The sequence below is a fragment of the Thunnus albacares genome, chromosome 2 (assembly GCF_914725855.1).
Source record: "Thunnus albacares chromosome 2, fThuAlb1.1, whole genome shotgun sequence".
NCBI lineage: Eukaryota > Metazoa > Chordata > Actinopteri > Scombriformes > Scombridae > Thunnus > Thunnus albacares.
The window spans coordinates 37,251,489-37,270,621 of NC_058107.1; the positions used below are offsets into that span (position 1 = coordinate 37,251,489).

Genomic DNA, 19,133 nt, shown 5'->3' on the forward strand with positions numbered 1-19,133 from the left:
CTTTGGATCCTTTGAATTACATCGTTTTGACTTTAATGAGACAATTTCTGTCTGTGTTGAAATTATGAGCAAGAAGTGAAATATTTCATCATTTAAGAGACTAAAGAGGAAACTGAAAATACAACAAAGCATTTATAGATTCTCCTCTGATAGAAAGTTAATGAGAAATAAAGAAGAGAACACTGCACAAAATTAAAATTCCTAGTCTGTCAACAAGATTTAATGGGAATCTGTTTATCTGTACATATGTTCTGATAAAGGCCATCATGAGATATTCAGCAAATATTACATTTAAACAAAACATATGAATATCATTTAAACAGCAAATAATCACAGAAAACCTACTACAACCATTTTTTTCTTTTTCTTTCTGGTTTTTTGTTTTTAGAAAGGAGTCTGAACGTGTTGTGATATCTGCAGGAAGTCTTAAACTGAGTTTCACTTTCGATTCTTGACTCATGTCGCAGCAAGAATTTCACCGAGGAGAGAAAAGCAGAAAAGACACAAACTGACATCAGTGACCGAAAATTCAACATCATCAGGTGAGTTTATGTTCAGATCATTTTACTGTTGTATTAATTTATCACATTTAATCACTAACTGAGCCGTTAAGTTTTCTGTTCATTAACTTTAAACTGATGGACAGACGAGCTTTAAAAAAACTGACGATTTTCTGTTGTTGCTTGAACTGCAGTCAAAGGATGGTTTCAGTCAGTGTTCAATCTGAAAAATCATCTCAAGTCGTTTCTGTGCAACAAAGTTGAAGGTTTCATTAGTTTTATTTCATATCGATATTCATTAATGTCGGCGGTAATTCCGCCATTTCGGATTTCAGAGAAAAACACAGAATCAGGAAGTTAAAAAAACTCTCATTAAAGTTACATTTACGGACATTTAGATTGATCACTTTTAAATGAAACACAAGTCTTTCTCGAGTTCAGCTTCATCAGTTAAAACACGTTTTATATTAAACCCTTTATTTTAGGAACACACACACACACACACACACACACACACACACACATGCACAGGTTTGTCTTTCTATAGTTGTCAGGACACTCATTGACATAATTTATTCTCTGATCTCTAACCAACTTTAACCAGAACAACTAAATGTTCAAACCTAAACTGAAACTAAACCCAACTCTAATCTTAACTAAAACTGAGTTTTAACCCTTTGAATCTTTTGGTCTTTGTCCTTTGAAGTAGTGACCAACAAAATGTCCTCACAAAGACAGAAAGACACACATACACACACAGTAAAATATTTGGTGACTAAAGAACTATTTAATGAGCTTTATTTCTTCGTCTCTCCCCTCCAGCTGAATCAGTCTCTGATGTTTCCAGCAGAGTAGATTATGGCGACTGAAGGATCTGGTGAGTTCAGTCAGACTTTATTAGTCCCAGTGATGGAAAGTAACCGAGTACATTTACTCAAGTACTGTACTTAAGTACAGTTTTGAGGTATTTGTACTTTACTTTATACTTCCACTCCACTACATTTCAGAGGGAAATATTGTACTTTCTACTCCACAACATTTATTTGACAGCTTTAGTTACTTTTCAGATGAAAATTTGACACAATGGATAATATAACAAGCTTTTAAAATACAACACATTGTTAAAGATGAAACCAGTGGTTTCCAACCTTTTTGGCTTTTGACGTATTACAAAAAGCAGTGTGTAGTCGCGGTCACATTTCACATGTCTATGAGTTGTTAACAGCTCCACCAAATAGTGATTTTTCCCTCTAAACTTCTCAAATGCTTTCATTTCAATAAATATTCAAATGATCCAATATTTCAGCAAAAATCAAAGATTAGAGAAAAAGTCCAAAAACTGAAAACAGATTTGTGTATCAGAACTTTGTTTTTTCTTCTTTCCTCTCCCATTAATCATCTCACCACCCCTCAGATTTATCTGCTGACCCTTTGGAGGGGCCCGACCCCTAGGTTGGGAACCACTGGACTAAACTAGCTAACTGTATATAAAGTAGTGTAAACTAGCTCCACCTCCAGCAGCTACAACAGTAACATGCTGCTCTAACACTGATGCTTCACTATTAATAATCTAATGATGTCATATATAATAATATATCAGTCAGAGGGACCAAACCACTACTTTTACTGCAATACTTTAACTACATCAAGCTCATAATACTTATGTACTTTTACTGCAATACTTTAACTACATTGAGCTCATAATACTTATGTACTTTTACTGCAGTACTTGAACTACATCAAGCTCATAATACTTATGTACTTTTACTGCAATACTTTTCTATATATCATACTCCTAAAAATAGATGTTAAGAGACTGCTGCAATCCTTACTTGCAGGCCTCCCCACATGTACATTCAAACCTCTGCTGGTGATCTATAACTTGTAAATTTCAGACACATAAAGACTGGTGTCATCGTCATAAAATAACATGCCGGTAACTGAGACAACCACAAAAAGAGAACTGGCTCCAGGTTGTTGAAACTGTCCTGGAGAATGATTATTTTTAAAAGAATGAGAATCATTTTGTTCTTTTGTGTTTGAAGGGTTTTAAAAGCAGACCACTGGTCTTCAGCTGAGCTTCTTCTGGTGTTTCCAGCACAGTGACAGGATGGCAGCTGCTGCAGCATCTGGTGAGTATAGTCAGATTTACAGCAGAAATATGCAAAAACTCTATCAAGTTGTTCAGAGTTACTATGTTTGATACTAAATTGAAAATACGTAGTTGGGCAGGCTAAAAGTTCATCCTCATATCTCAGTTGTAAGGCCGAATCTTTACCACTAGGTGGCGACACAGCGTTACACATTTACTAGCAGGATTAATTCGCACATATTAGACAAGCCTTTCACCACAGAGCATGAAGTGCAGTGCACCTGCTGCACTTTATTACATTTTAATATTTTTTCATGTGAGAAAGTAACCATGTAGATTCCCAATATGTGGTACGTTTACCACATATGACGACGCAGGACTTGGGTTGCAGCTCTTTGGTGATTTACCGCTGGCTCTAATGTCTCTGCAGCATTTTGATGTAGGAGTGTTAATACTTTATTAATGAATTACCTCGTCATTAGGGCACCACCTCCTTTTTGGTTAGGATTTGTTGGTGCTAGGAGGGAGCACTAACCCTTGTTCAATTTAATTAATGATTCAGTCTCATAATCGTAAGTTCTTGTCCCAAACAGTGACCTCTGTTTACTGCAGCTCAAAGAAACAACCAAACACTTTTTAAATTAAATGAAGACATTTATTAATAGTTAAACGTCTTGAGGGTACATGATAAAGCATAGATGATATACAGAAAATAATAAATAAAAAGAAATTAAAATAAATAAATAAATAAGGCCTAAGAATGATAATAAAAATAATAAAGAAAATTATTCAGCAAGAGTAGCTCAAAGTGCGTGACTCGAGGCTTTACGTATTGCACCAGGGAATGCTAAGGGGCTAATGCTAAAGCTAATTCAATTTCTCTAAATAAATTCTTTAACTTTAACGTTATTTGACATCAACCTTTGACCACAAAGCCATGTTATGCCTTACTGTTGAGGTGTCATGTCGTGGTAGAGGTGTCATCTTGGCAGGTCCAGCGTTGTTTGACGCAGCATCACCAGCGGTGTTGCTGTGAGAGAGCCCGTATCAGCTGTGGGCTGTGGCGCATCTCCGTAGATGCAGAAGCGTTGAATGCCGGTAAAGTATCAAGCCGTTTCAGGCTGTTCTGAAAGAGTCTTTAGGCCGGCTTCACTTCTGGTTTTCAGTATTGCAGAGAGCATTTTCTTCTTCTTCTTCTTCTTCTGGAGCTTACGTTCAGGCTTTACTTGGCTTGTAATAACTTGAGTTAAGTGTTGATAAAGTTTAGTCTGACTACGCTCAAATCTTCAGCATCGTCTACTTCAAAATAAAATACTGTACATATTTACTTCAAAATTAAATCACTATACATGGAAATACAAGACTTAAGGTTACTAATAAAACAGAAACAAATTAACTTGTTACAATAAAAGACTAAATACGGATATATTTGGTTGAAAAATAAAAGTGACGTCTTAAGAGTTTTCTTGAGTTCTTGAGGAATTTGGGGAAATCTAATTCTGAGTTTTAACATGCAAAAACTCACACTTCAAGTCACTGTCGCTTATTATTTCACATTAAAGCTGTAAACACATTCTTTTCATAATGTCCAAGCATTCATGATATTTCTGATTAATAACAGTCCTGTCAGCTTGTATCATATTTGTAAAACCATTCAAGAAACAGTTAAACAGTTTACATGATTCATGATAAGTCAATTCTTCTAATAAGGAACATTAACCTTCATATTAACACTTCATGATGTCTAAACATACAATTTTCTCAAACTATTTACACATCTTAAACCATCTGAAATAAAGTTTAAAACTATAGTGAAAGGAAATAAAGTTAGGCAACACTTATGTGATAAGATTATTTTCAGAAACATATTTAAATCTAAGTTGCTAAACTCTTACTTCATAATATAATTTATTATTTAGCAATAAAAGAAAAGTTTAAACTCAGATCCTTCAAATATTATCTTTACATTCCTATTATTTTAGAAACTTTATTCTTTCAACACAACTACTTGTCTAATTTAACTACTAGAATATGATTGTCTATGAGATTAATAAATCACAAGTTAAACACTTTAAATACAAATACATGGTTATCAAACATTCATTAACTCTTCACACAGGGGAATTTAGCTCTTGTCAATAGAAGGCAGTATTGTTACCTGTAGTATAAAAGGTTAATAAAATGTAAGTCCTGTATCTCTTTAGTAGATAGTCATACATATATGAAAGTTATACCATTCTTCTTGTATTTACATGACAAATAACATGACATAAGTTGCATAATGATCAGACTTTTAATTCACATGAATTTCAGGTTTGCCTCAGATTTGCAGGGAGTCCCCAGGAATGTGGATTAGTTTATGGTGTTGTTGATAAGAGTCTGTCTTCCCTCTAAGGTGGGAGTTGTTTTCCTCCAATCCAAGTGGCCTTTAGGGTCACTTCATGCTTTTAGTTCGTGTCATAATTCAACTTATCGAAATGGTTTATTAGGAGCTTTCTGAGTCTGTTGAGCATCACTGATCAAACCCCCACTTAGGGTTACAAAGGTCAGTTCTGCAGGCCGAGGGTCTGCTCTTACGAACTTAGGAATCCAGGGAGTCTGTCTCTTATTTTCCTTAAGAATCAAAGATTAGTTAACACAATCAAAGAACAAGCGGTTGTCCCCCTACATTGATATATGATATAATTCCTTTTGGAAGATAAATGTAGGTCTCACTGATGAAATCAACACTTGTAACTGCCACTTCAGTTTGTCTGAATGTAAAGTGAACATTGCGTTTCAGCAACATTTTGCTACATTGTTATGTAGCAAAATAAATTAGAACGGAATCTAATATAGACTGATGTGTTCTTTTTAATACATTTGTATTTATTGAAATGTGGTGATATCTATAGCTACATATAGAGCCAGCAGTGCCGGAATGAGTTTTCAAGTGGGGAGACATCCAGCTTTAGACGTAATGACGAAATAGTCATGATCAAGCCGACGCTATTTCAGCGACAACTCTAATGTAGCCTGTCTCGCCTCGTAATTTGGTCGCATGGTTTAGTAATTAATGTTACACAATGTTTAAACTGCAATGTGTCTCAAGAATAAAACATGAGACGCTACTTTTGCTGAAAAGAAAGTTGGAAAAGAGACTGATCAGCCCTGCTAACCCAACATCTCATTCATGAAAAGGTAGAATATCCAGTTATAACCGACTATCAGATTTAATGAGCCATAAATGTTTTCATATCAACATGATGCCTGCTCCACCAGTCTGTACAGCTGTCAGTGAAATAAATGAGAAATAAAAAGAACATAAAAGGACAGAACTCCCCATGCACAGCCAGTATTTTCAGACAGGTGCTGGTCGGTCACAGGAACATGTAAGGTGAAAATCAAAATTAACCAGTGCACACTGAGATGACTTTACTGTGACTTTATTCAGAGCGAACAACGCGTTTCGCCTGTAGCTTCTTCAGGTTCGCTCAGTACAACTGCTGAGTACTCACAGGTGTGATAAATACATTTGAGTCACATGACTAATTATCACAGTCTTCATTTTCTCAAAGTGAACATTTTACAAAGGGCAAGAAAATGAAAATATACATATTACAAAAAACATGACATGATTAATGTTGCACAAAGTTACAAGAATTACACCATTTTATATAATTAAACTTCATTACATCCCGTAAACAACTGACTGAATAGGATGGGTAAAATTACCTCAGCAGAATGGACTACAGGTCCTACAGCCGTCCCTCTACATCACTAAATGGGGACCTAGTGGCTCATCTCTCCATAAGAGTCCAAATAGCCTGTGGAGAGAAATACAAGTTAATATTTACATATCACAGACAAAAACTCAAATCCTGTGTTTCATAAAGTCCATAAGGTTCAATAGTATTCAATTCATAAATCAAAAATGCCTCCCTTCTTAAGAGCTGGTTAATCAAGTTACCACCTCTTGGATTGGGTCGCACTCTTTCAATGCCGATAAATTTGATGGACGTAGCCGACCCATGGTTTTTCTCCTTGTAGTGTCTAGCAACGGCATAATCCATATCACCATTTCTACTGGCAGCCTTATGTTCGGCAACTCTTAGATTGCGCTTTGTTTGGCCTACGTACATTAAGCCACATGCGCATTTCAAGATGTAAACGACATGTGTAGAGAGACAGTTAATGAATTCTTTTATGTCATATTTCTTTCCTGTATGAGGGTGATTAAATGTCTTGGTATCAAATGTGTTTGAACAGTGTGCACATTTTCCACATCTATAATTTCCATACACTTGTTGAGAAAGCCAATTAGTTTGTGTAGGTTCCTTATACATAGAACTGACAACAATATCTCTGACATTTCTGCCTCTTTTGAAGCAGAAACGAGGTCTAGAGGATGACAAATGATTCAAACTAGGGTCACATTCTAGGATTTTCCAGTGTTTGTTTATAATCTGTTTGACTTGCATAGATGCCGTACCTTATTCAGACACAAAAGTTACTCTGTTTTCAATGTGTTTCGGGGGAGGATATAATAATACTTCCCTATCCACATTGTTAGCTTTATCAACAGCTTGATCAATGAGTGTCTGGTCTTATCGCCTTTGTTTAAAACGTTGAGACATTTCTTTAGCCTTAGTTTGATAATCCTCTTCTTTACTACATATTCTTCTCAACCTCACAAACTGGCCATATGGGATGTTACTGATCATATGGTGAGGGTGGAAACTTGTAGAGTGTAGAATGGTGTTTCTGTCAGTTTCTTTTCGATAAATAGATGTGTCCAATTTCAATTCAATTCAATTATTCCATAGTAAAATGCAAAGAGGGATGAGTGCTATTTATATAGTCACTAAATGCCCTAACTTCATCCTCAGAGCCTGTAAACCCCATAAAGATGTCATCAATGTATCTTCTAAAAAACAAGATGTTGTTAGCAAAAGGGTTGTTGTTAAATATATGTCTGTCTTCTCACAAACCCATGAACAAATTGGCAAAGTTGGGAGCAAATGGTGACCCCATGCTTGTACCTCGAGATTGCAAGTAATACTTGTTGTCAAACAAAAAGTAGTTAGATTTTAGAATAAACTTAGTGAGTGACATAAGCAATTCTGCTGGAAGTGCATCTTTTCTAGGTTCAAGGTAAAAGTCCATAGCTTCCAGTCCACCATCATGTGGAATGTTGGTATACAAACTCTCCACATCGAAAGATACCAAAAAAGAATCGTCAGGCATAGAGATGTCCGCCACCAATTTTAAAATATCTCCAGTGTCCGCCACATATGACGGTAGTGTCTTTACAATGTCTTTAATGAAGTAGTCCACAAATTGGCTCAAAGGTTCAGACAATGAGTTGCTACTCGCTACAATTGGTCTACCAGGAGGATTTTCCAAGCTTTTATGTATCTTTGGCAATAAGTAAAAGACAGGCGTAATAGGATGTTCTATTTTTAAAAAATCATATTGACTCTTAGTAATCCACTTATTCTCAATTGCATTGTACAAAATGTCATCTCTCTCTCCCATGTATGTCTCCACTGGGTTTTGCAGCAATGGTCTGTAAAAAGTGGTATTACTTAACTGTCTTAAAGCTTCAGTTACATAGTCCTTTGTGTTTTGTATCACCTCAGCTCCACCTTTATCAGCTGGTTTTATAATAATTTTTGGATTATTCAATTCAATTCATTCAGAGCTTTTCTTTCTAATAGACTGATATTACAATTTTTGAGACTGTTTTTAGATTCAACAGCTGCCTCAATATCCTTTTCCACTAGTTTACTAAATGTAGCAAGTGTGGAATTTGGGACGCCAAGAGGCATGAAGGTGGATTTTTTCTTAAACTTGTTCAGAGGGTCTGATATTCCCCCTGTTGCTTCATTTAACTTACTGTGGAAGAAGTGTTTTAAGTGTAGCTGTAGCTGAAAAATTTATAAGAATCAACTTTCGATTGAAATGCATGTACTTTATTAGTAGGGACAAAGGATAGTCCACGATTCAAGACGTTTAATTGAGGGGTAGTCAGAGTATAATCAGAGATATTAATTACCGAGTTGTCATTCCTCCGATGGCGCTTCTGTCCCCTTCTGGTTTTCCTCTTTGTGGGCGCCCTTTTCCCCCTAAAAAACATTCATCCGTGGAGGACGTGCTTGTTTGCCCCTGATCACTCGTCACCTCCTCGCTAGTCAGAAGAAGCTCCCGGCATCGTCCTGGCCGGCTGCGGTCCCGGTCTCTTGGTGTGCATCTGTGTCTTGGTTTCTGGCTGCGCCGTGTATCAGATTTCCAAACAGGTGTCCAATTGTAGACAGTTCCTCTTCTATAATCCTCCGCATCTCGTTCATACTTTTTTATTTTGTAGGCCTTTAGTTCATCCTCAAAGCTTGTCAATTCCTCTCTCAGTTCAGTTTCCATCGTGGTGAAATTAGTGATGTCCATACGGTTCTTTAGCATAGTTCTTAGGTCTTGTAACTCAGTCTTTACTTACAAAGCCTCTTGCTTAGTTTGTTCAATAATCAGTAAAGTCAGATCAAACAAGCACTTGTTAAGAATCTGTTCACACTTTTTTCTAAATTCAGGATCTTTATTGCCCAGTATGGGTTTCTTATTTATTCTCAGTCCTCTGGGAATTTGTTTGTTATGCCAGTATTCAGACAGTGCAATCCTGTGCCATCTCAGGCGGATATCTTTTTTCTCCAGATACATTATCTTCAATCTCTGATCATTTAGACTCACTGTTGACTTTTAATTTTGGCAATCCTCAAACAGAGAATGCTGAGAAATTATGTTGTATGCCTCCGCATCACATAAGGAGAGGCACACCGCTTGGTTCAGGTGCTCTGCTTGGCCGCCCATCTTGGTCCGTATTGTGGCGTGCAATCAAGGGCAAGGAAACCTCCCGCAATGTTTCCAACAGTATATAAAAGGACAGAACTCCCCATGCACAGCCAGTATTTTCAGACAGGTGCTGGTCAGTCGCAGGAACATACGGTGAAAATCAAAATTAATCACTGCACACTGAGATGACTTTACTGTGACTTTATTAAGAGCGAACAACGCGTTTCGCCTGTAGCTTCTTCAGGTTTGCTCAGTACAACTGCTGAGTACTCACAGGTGTGATAAATACATTTGAGTCACATGACTAATTATCAGTCTTCATTTTCTCAAAGTGAACATTTTACAAAGGGAAGAGAGAAATAAAAAGAGCCGTTTCACTGATTGTGTTGCACTGGTGAGGTTCTCTAACAGTAGAGCAGCTGTCATTGCGTGCGGCTATTTATAGGGCCCATATCGTTAATTCATCACCATCGTCAGCAGTGATATCTCAGATGTGGCTCATATCTAAACCAACTTTACAAGGTGTGACACAAGTAAATTACAAAGTAATTACTCAATGTTACCTTAATAAATACTCCTTTGATTGGCATTTTACAAATCAGTGTAAATGCAAAAAACAATCACACAATCAGTGCAGCTGGTTATCAACATAAACAAACAATGTTTTACTAAAAGATTCCGTCTCAGCTCATCTCCACCTCATCACATCACCCTTAGATCGCTTTAGAAAAACATGTGTACGCCTGGTCTAAAGAATGCGTGAGGTGAGCACATTCTGCCTTTATAAATACCAGTTTATGTGCAGGGAATGGCTTATGGATGGTTTTGGATGGTCATATACATCATTCATGTATCTGGCCACAGGTGTTTTTTTCAGCCGATTTAATGAAGGTAAACATAGTGAACGAACGCGCATAACGGCACTGCACTCTAGTGCAGCATCTTAGAGGCTGCAGATTTATCAATACCGCAGAGATTTAATGAACTGAAGGAGAGGAAGATTGAAGATTCTGGGGCAGTGGAATTTATCGACCTTGTTACTAGTCTAGACTTTACCCAACATGTGAGGAACACTACTCACAACCATGGAAATACACTGGACCTTATATTACAAAACGTATTGATGTTGATGTTTTATCTATTTGACAGGTTCCTTTTTCTGATCACTCTTGTGTCTTTTTCAAAGTTTCTCTCTGCACTCCAACTAAGTGTTCAGAGCCTGACACATACACTCATCACCATAATGACACCACTGCTAGGTCTATACTGGCTGAGTGTTTACCTGATATACTTGACTCCAGTAGTGCAAATTCTGATTCCTTTAATCATCTCACAGACAATCTGAATAGTGCCTTGCTCAAAACGCTCGACTCTTTTGCTCCTCTTACAACCAGAAAACGTACTTGGATTAAATCAGCGCCATGGTTTTCAGATGACACCAGTGCACCCAAACAGATCTGTAGAAAACTTGAGCGCAGGTGGCGTATGACAAAACGAGAGTTATCACCTTGCCTGGGTTGAGTTTTAAGAAGTGTAAACATGCACTTTCAGCTGCTAGGACAGTATATTTCTCTTACTTGATTAACATTAATAAAAATAATCCACGGTTTCTGTTTGATACTGTTGTCTAACTCATACAGAATATCCCTGCTAATAGCTCTTCATTCAGTGCTGATGATTTTCTAAAATTCGTCACAAATAAGATTGACTCAATTAGAGATAAAGTCACTGGTCCACATTCCTCTCAGAATGATATCTATGAACTCTCTAATACCTGGATGGATGCAGGCACTGTGACCCAGACCAACTGCACCCTTTCACAGTTTGAAATAATTTCCCCTGAGGCCCTTACCAGCCTGGTAACTGCTTCCAAACCTACAACCTTTTAATAAGATCCTATATCATTTAATCTTTTTAAGGAACTGTTTCATGTTTTAGCTAGTCCTGTCCCCATGGGCTTAGTTTCCTCAGCTTTTAAAACTGCTACTATTAAACCGTTGCTTAAAAAATCTAATATTGAGCCCCAAATTCTGAACAATTATCGACCATTTTCCAATCTTCCTTTTATGTCAGAATTACTTGAGAGAGTAGTCGCTGATCAACTCACTGCCTACTTATCCAACAACAATCTTTTTGATAAATTTCAATCTGGCTTTTAGTCCAATCATTCTACTGAAACTGTCTTGACCAGAGTAGTCAGTGATCTACTAATTACTGTTGATTCTGATCAAATATCATTGTTGCTGCCTCTTGACTTGAGTGCAGCTTTTTACACCATGGGTCACAGCATACTTCTAGGCCACTTAGAGAAGCATATTGGTATCCAGGGGACCGTGCTTTCATTGTTTCATTCATATTTATCAAATAGAACTCAACATGTAAGTTACAATACAATCTCTGAAGTTTCTGAAATAAAGTTTGGTGTACCCCAGGTTGTATCATTGATGGCTGTATTACTTCTGAAAGCTCGACCATCAAAAACCTTGGTGCGATTTTTTTATTCTTGTCTGACATTTCAGCCTCAGGGCTATTACCAAGACAGCATTTTTTCATCACTTCATTACAGCCTCCCCTAGGACAGACTGATGGTAGCATTACGGTAGGGCCCTATAGTTTCTGTGATAACAGAGTCATGGATAGAATCACAGAATTGACTATTTCAAAAGCTATAACACAGATTCCACAGGGGCCTACATTAAGTCAGTGCTCAAAGCTGACTGGAGATTTGAAAATATGACTACATAATGTGTTATAAATAAGTAATTTATTCAACACACATTTTAAAAAAATCAACAAATATAGGAGAGCCTTACAAAGAATCTGACAATGTAAAGTCTTGGAATGCTGTGTTTTCAACAGCAACAAAAGACATTAAATTATAATAAATAATATCAAAGTTTTTGCACTCTACAAAAACCTTGAAAACAGTCCTGATTGCCTACTGATTCTTAGAACCTTGGAATGCCAGGCACATTTCAACAACAACAAAATAAATTAAAATAAATAATATCAAAGTTTAAAGTTTAGTTAAAAACTGGTATTCAAGTCCTAATACACTGTCCGATACACTGTTATAGATTCACATAGTGCCAAGTATCGATACATGTTTTTTAAACAGGACTGGTCAGAATTGATTCAGCTACTTTAGTTTACCACTGCCAGAGCACCACAACCCTCCACCTCCTTATGGTGCTAACAGACTGGTGATGATCAAATGGACAGCAATTGTAGGTGACAACAAAGAAAAAATGCAAGCAAAATAACCAGACATGAGCCGCTGCAGTCCAACTCTCCTGGTCTGAGCTGACAGTCACTTGTGTTGAAGCTGAGCTAGTGGCTCAATACATTAAAAAAAATCCCTGATGCTTTGGCCCCACAGGGGCTCAACTTAGTAAGAAATTCAACCTGCAAGTTGCTCTTTAACACTGACATGATAATTAAAAGGAAAATATTCAGGGCTGCTCTCACCATAAAATAAGGCAAAGTGAAAATATAACAGCATGAATTATTAGCAACCTCCAAGTCCCTCATAACTTGTGTCCCCCACAAAATTCCCTAACTCTTTACTACTGTGAACATTTCAAAATGAATCAAAAACCTTCACATGGTGTTAGCTTACAGTTAGCTAACAAGCGCAGTTAAGTGCTAAACATTACAGCTAAGCTAACATTGCTGAGTCACTGAGGTTGATTTGATAAGCAGCATACATGCTCTGCCTTTAAATTAAAAATAATATCAACATAGATAATTTTTGATATATTAAGTTTTTGAAATATCGTCCAACTCCTGGTTTTAATGGACTTTTTTCCTAGAGTCACTGTGATTTTTCTACTGAGGAAAGTCTCAACAGTATAAAGGAATCTGAAGTGTAAAATTTGTCTAAAATATAATTTTTCTTACAGAAGGAAACAAAGGGAGACCTCTGAGCCACAGCAGGAGCTATCAGTTGCTGCCCCCTGACAGTGAGTTCAACTGACTCTGTTTAGGTGTTTTGAGGTATAATTTGCCAGCATTTCATAGTACATGGACACAAACTATGAGATTAATTTAAGTAAAGGAAGTGTTTGCAGCAGAATTTATAGAATTTTTTTCAAATTGTAATTCATTTGAAAACTCGTACATTTAAAGGTATTTAACAAAGGCACAAGATGTTGATCTTGTTCTTCCTATGTTGGTAACTGAGTTTATTGATGTACTGTACTGAGGTATTTGATTGCTGATAATTGACACAAGCCAAACTGGTTTAAAGTGTTGAACAGCTGCCTGCTGCTGCCAAAAACGACACTATGAGAGCAGTGACAGTGAACTAAAACAGTTAAGTTGCAGCTGGGTAAATCAGAGCAAGAGCGGAAAGATGCTGAAATGCTTTATAGAGCTGAGGGGAGCTGCTGAGGCATTTGAAGGACCAAGCTATAACATAATTTAATAATAATTTTATTAACATAATTTAACTGGATTAATTAAGCCATGTTTGAAGAACAGGGCCAGGACACAAACATTTATTACTAACATTTTAGTCATTTCGTCACCACATTGCTCAAGAGATAAAACTATTCAGTCTGTAAGGCTGCTTGGATTTTATTAACTGATCATATTGTAAGTAAATCTATGTATAATATACTGTATATAGTACACATGAGTTGAGATGATCTCTGGTAAATATGGCCACAAATAGCACAAAACGCCTACATCTGTGCTGAGAAGTAGTTTGGATTGGCAGAGGCACAGGCATGTGTAACTGCACTGCATCACTGTTTTTGCATTAAAAATTCAAATTCTGGGTGGCTGACAGATTTTCTTCAGTTCCACTAGTGAACAATCATCTTGTATCATAATCCTGTTCTATTCAGTGCTGGTTCATCTTTCTAATTCATTGTTTTGTTTCCAGTGTCTGAGCTGAGGGTTGCTCTGCTGGGGAACAGCTGGTCTGAGAGGAGTTCAGTGGGGAACTTCATCCTAGGAAAGACTGAGTTCAACACTGAGGAAGAACCAGACTGCTGTCTGAGAGTCAGAGGACAGTTGAAGGAGAAAGAAATAGTTCTCATCAACACCCCAGATCTGCTGCTTCCAAGCATCTCTGAAGACAAACTAAGAAAACATGTAGAAAACTGTGTGAGTCTCTCTGCCCCTGGACCTCATGTGTTCCTGCTGGTTCTACAGCCTGAAGACTTCACTGAGGAACACAAACTGAGGCTCTGCACAGTTCTTCAGCTCCTCAGTGATCAATCATTTGATCATTCGCTGATACTCATATCAGCACCCAGAGAGGAGAGTTCAGGTTTCATGGAAAACTACATGAACCATCCACCCTTAAAAGAAATGATCAGAATGTGTAGATACAGATACTTGAAGCAGAAGGACCTTGAACTTCCAGAGCTGTTAACACGTTTGGGTCAAACTGCACAAGAAAACAATGGAGATCATCTGAGCTGTGAAGCATTTGATGATGAGGATGCTGGTTTAACCATGACACTAAAGTCTGAACACATTAAACCAGTTTTAAACCTGGTTCTGTGTGGGAGGAGAGGAGCAGAGAACACTTCAGCAGTCAAGGCCATTTTAGGTCAGACAGAGCTTCATTCAGTCTCCAACTCATCAGAGTGTGTTAAACATCAGGGAGAGGTGTGTGGACGTCGGGTTTCCCTGGTGGAGCTGCCTGCCTTGTATGGAAAACCTCAGGAGGCAGTGATGGAGGAATCATTCAGGTGTATCTCCCTCTGTGATCCTGAGGGCGTCCATGCCTTCATCCTGGTCCTACCTGTGGATTCCCTCACTGATGAAGACAAGGGAGAGTTAGAGACCATCCAGAACACATTCAGCTCTTCAGTCAATGACTTCACCATGATTCTGTTCACTGTGGAGTCAGATCCTACAGCTCCAGCTGTTGACTTTGTAAGAAAGAACAGAGACATCCAGGAGCTCTTTCAGAGCTGTGGAGGAAGATATGTTGTTCTCAACATCAAGGACAAGCAACAGATCTCTGAGATGTTGGATATTGTGGAGAAGATGAGAGATGAAGGATCCAGATGCTTCACAAAGGACATGTTCACCAAGGCTCAGATGGAGAAGGTTACAAGACTTAAGGCTGAACTGCAGAATGTGACACAGAGAAGTGATGATGAAAATCAGAGCAGAGAGAGTCTCAGGATGGTGCTGATTGGGAAGACTGGCAGTGGGAAGAGTGCAACTGGAAACACCATTGTGGGTGAAAAGCATTTTAAAACCAGAATCAGACCAAAGCCAGCAACCAAGTCTTGTAAGAAAGCAACAGGGGAGATTGATGGACAGCTCATCACTGTGGTCACCACCCCCGGCTTGTTTGATAAGACTCTCTCTGATGATGAAGTTCAACTGGAGTTCAACAAATGCATCAGCATGGTGGCTCCTGGACCTCATGTGTTCTTATTGGTGCTGCAAATCGGGAACTTTACACAAGAAGAAAAAGACTCTCTGGAGCTGATCAAGAAATATTTTGGCAAGAAATCAGGAGATTTCACCATCATCATCTTCACCAGAGGAGATGAACTGGACGATCAGTCATTTGAGAGTTACATTGAAGACTGTGATGACTTTGTCAAACAACTAATAACTGAGTGTGGAGGGAGATACCAGGTCTTCAACAACAAAGATCAGACAAACCGCACACAAGTCAGAGAGCTGCTGACCAAGATTAAGAACATGGTGAAGAAAAATGGCAGCGGCTGCTACAAGACTGAGATGAGTAATGACACTGAGGAACTCAAAGAAATGGAAGTGAGGAATATCTTGAAACAGAAGGAAGAAGAGATGAAGAAAAAAGAGGAGGAACTCAGGAGAAAACATGAGGAGGAGATGAAAACACTAAAAAGAAAAATCAGTGAACAGAGTGGAGAAATTGAACAGGAGAAAAAACTGAGAGCAAAACAGCTGAAGGACAAGGAGGAATGCTTCAACAAGGAGCGTGAGGGGAGAAAGAAAGAACGTGAGGAAGAGGAGAGAAAACGGAAAAAACAAGAAGAAGCTCAGCGTCAGGAATGGAGAAGAAAACTGGAGGATTCAGAGAGAAGAGTTAAATCAGAAAGAGAGGAAAAGGAAAGCGCTGAGAAGAAGCTGGAGCAGTGTAGAAAAGAGATGAAGAGAGATCGAGAGGCCTGGGATAAAGAAAGGAACAACATTTGGGAACGAGTACATCAGGAAGATAAAGAGAACCTGGAGGAGGTGAAGACAAGCCTCAGAAATCTCCAAGAAGAGTACCATCGCAAGAGAAAGAAATGGACATATTGTTTCTTTGTGCTGTCGTTGTTCCTAGTATTGTTATTGTATTATGTATTTCTGCATCATACATAAATACACGCTAAGTTAAAAGAACATGCACAAGATTTTTACAACTTGATAAAGGATAGAGTTACACATTTTACAGATGAATGCCTACATGTTCAGTTTCAGATTTCAAAAGGCTGTATTCATGTACTTGAAATCTTACTTGTAAATACTTTTCTTAATGTGAAAATAATGTCTAATGTGTTTCTTTTAATTATCTGTGCATCTGTCCATGTTTAAACTATGTGTTTATTCTTATGTACAGGTCTATCCTGAAAAAGATCCCTCTCAATGAGACAGATATTGTCAGAGATGTACCTTTCAGCAAAACAGATGCTTTTCTATGTGATTTAAATGTAAATATAATACATGAGAGCTCTTTATATATTTCAATACATATCTTTATTTTTAAGTACAATAAAAGGAGGGTTTTGTTTTATAAATTGTTTGTACATAAAGTACCAGTCAAGAGTTTGGAAACAACTCCCCATTCACTTTCATGAGAAAGTGTGTTAAAACTTTTGACTGGTACTTTATTTTATTTAATAAAACTTTTTAACATCCTTAATGGCAATTCACACAAAGCAAATGTACTGTGTTTATCTGATAAAACATAACCTCAGATTTACCTGCTTGTGTCCCCTTAAAACAAAACTTACATCTGTTGTCTTGGTTCATGTATGTGTTGGTTCAGTTTTGTTAGATGACACTGGGAGGCTTCTTAATGAAAAATCTGGAGACACAGATACTCTATTTATATAAATAACCTGATCCCAGATTAATAAAATATGTTCTGTGAACTGTATGTCCTCCATTTGTTCCATAACCAGAGTTTGCATTTAAAAAGATACACACAAGATATTATAGGTCTTTATTTTGTGCACACAAGATAAAAATATTTTGGGACTGGTAGCTCCATAGTATCAAGCAATGCAGACAGTTGCAATTTTATGTTTCTGCTGCCACAGCAGTACGAGGGAAGTTCTGTCTTGTCAGGTTACTAAAGTATAATCTGTTTTTCCGTTTGAATCAGAAATGGAAAAACAGCTGTTTTTCATTTTTTCATTTTAATCTAAAAATGAAAAACTGCTCAGTTTATAATTTTTTCACTGTCCATTAACATTGAAAATCAAGTGGAACAAAATGGGAGAGACGGCTTGTTTTTTGGTTTGGTGTAATTTCCATTTTTTAATTTTTCCCTTGTGAATTGAAGACCACAGATAACTGAAATGAATGAGAGGGTGAACCAGAAGTAAAAGAAAAAATAATAAAAGTGAAATGTGCAAGAACTTTACTGTCAGGAGAATGAGGCACTTTCTTTGTAAATGAATTGGTTGCCTGTAGCTAAAGTTAGCTAGGTAGTGTGATATATAGTGATATTATTGTAGTTGAGTGGCATTAATTAATATTGTGGAAACTGTTACCCCATTCCATATTCCCTAAAATAAAGAGCATCTATAAAATCACCAGCAGAGGCCCCCATCACCACTATGAAGGTTGTAACATGGACATACCTCTAAACAACTATAATAATAATAATAATAATAATAATAATAATAATAATAATAATAATAATCATCATCATCATCATAATAATTTAAAATTTTAATTTTTAATTAAATCTACATTCCTCTATCATTACAAGTGGGGTTACAGACTAATTTTACTGACGTGGATCTTTCTAGAAGTACTTGCGGTGGATGGTGGCGGGGCTGGACTAATCGTACTCCTGCTTGCTGATCCACATCTGCTGGAAGGTGGAGAGGGAGGCTAGGATGGAGCCACCAATCCAGACGGAGTACTTCCTCTCTGGGGGAGTGATGATCTGGAGGTGTAAAGGAGGGAAAAACAGGTTAAACAGGGAAGCAGGATTTCCCTAATATGACCAGTATTGTGCAAAATTATCTGACATGTTTTATTTAATTCGGGGGGTTGATAAAGCCCAAAAACTCCAACATTAGGAGTTCAGTAACAGGCAAGTGGGGTTTGAAAACTGAGGGTCATATTTTAAAAACTGCAAATAAAAAAAATCTGTTTCATTTCAGGATTTTTCCACCTTGTAAATGTGGTCAAGAAAACATTAGAACAACCTGACTGGCTCCTAATCTGTGTCTCAAGTCCAAACTACTTATGAAATGAATACTGTACAGAACATATGACAAACTAATCATCCAAGCATACAGCTTTTGCAGCTAGTATAAGATGTAGTTGTCCATGTGTGGGAATTGATACATGGATATCAAACAGCAACTGCTAATTAAACTTCAAAAATAGACAGATGTTTTTCCATGGATTTCATTTTTAGTTTTCTGAGGCATTCCTGGAGCAGTTTTTAAACATCCACAACTTTTGATTGACTTTGGGACTCAGCTTATTTTGTTCAGTTTGCAAACCAAATTTCTCAGGAGGACAAAAACATT

The 19,133-nt window shown here is 37.4% G+C and overlaps 1 protein-coding gene across 1 annotated transcript; it reads left to right on the forward strand.

The window, feature by feature from the left end:
* The first annotated feature begins 369 nt into the window (after positions 1-369).
* Positions 370-17,513, forward strand: LOC122968564 (GTPase IMAP family member 8-like). The gene is made up of 5 exons (XM_044333910.1): positions 370-542; positions 1,323-1,377; positions 2,546-2,632; positions 13,317-13,376; positions 14,303-17,513. Exons 3-5 carry the CDS (start codon positions 2,611-2,613, stop codon positions 16,738-16,740), a joined length of 2,520 nt encoding a protein of 839 aa, XP_044189845.1. The 5' UTR covers positions 370-542; positions 1,323-1,377; positions 2,546-2,610; the 3' UTR covers positions 16,741-17,513.
* Positions 17,514-19,133: the final 1,620 nt, after the last annotated feature.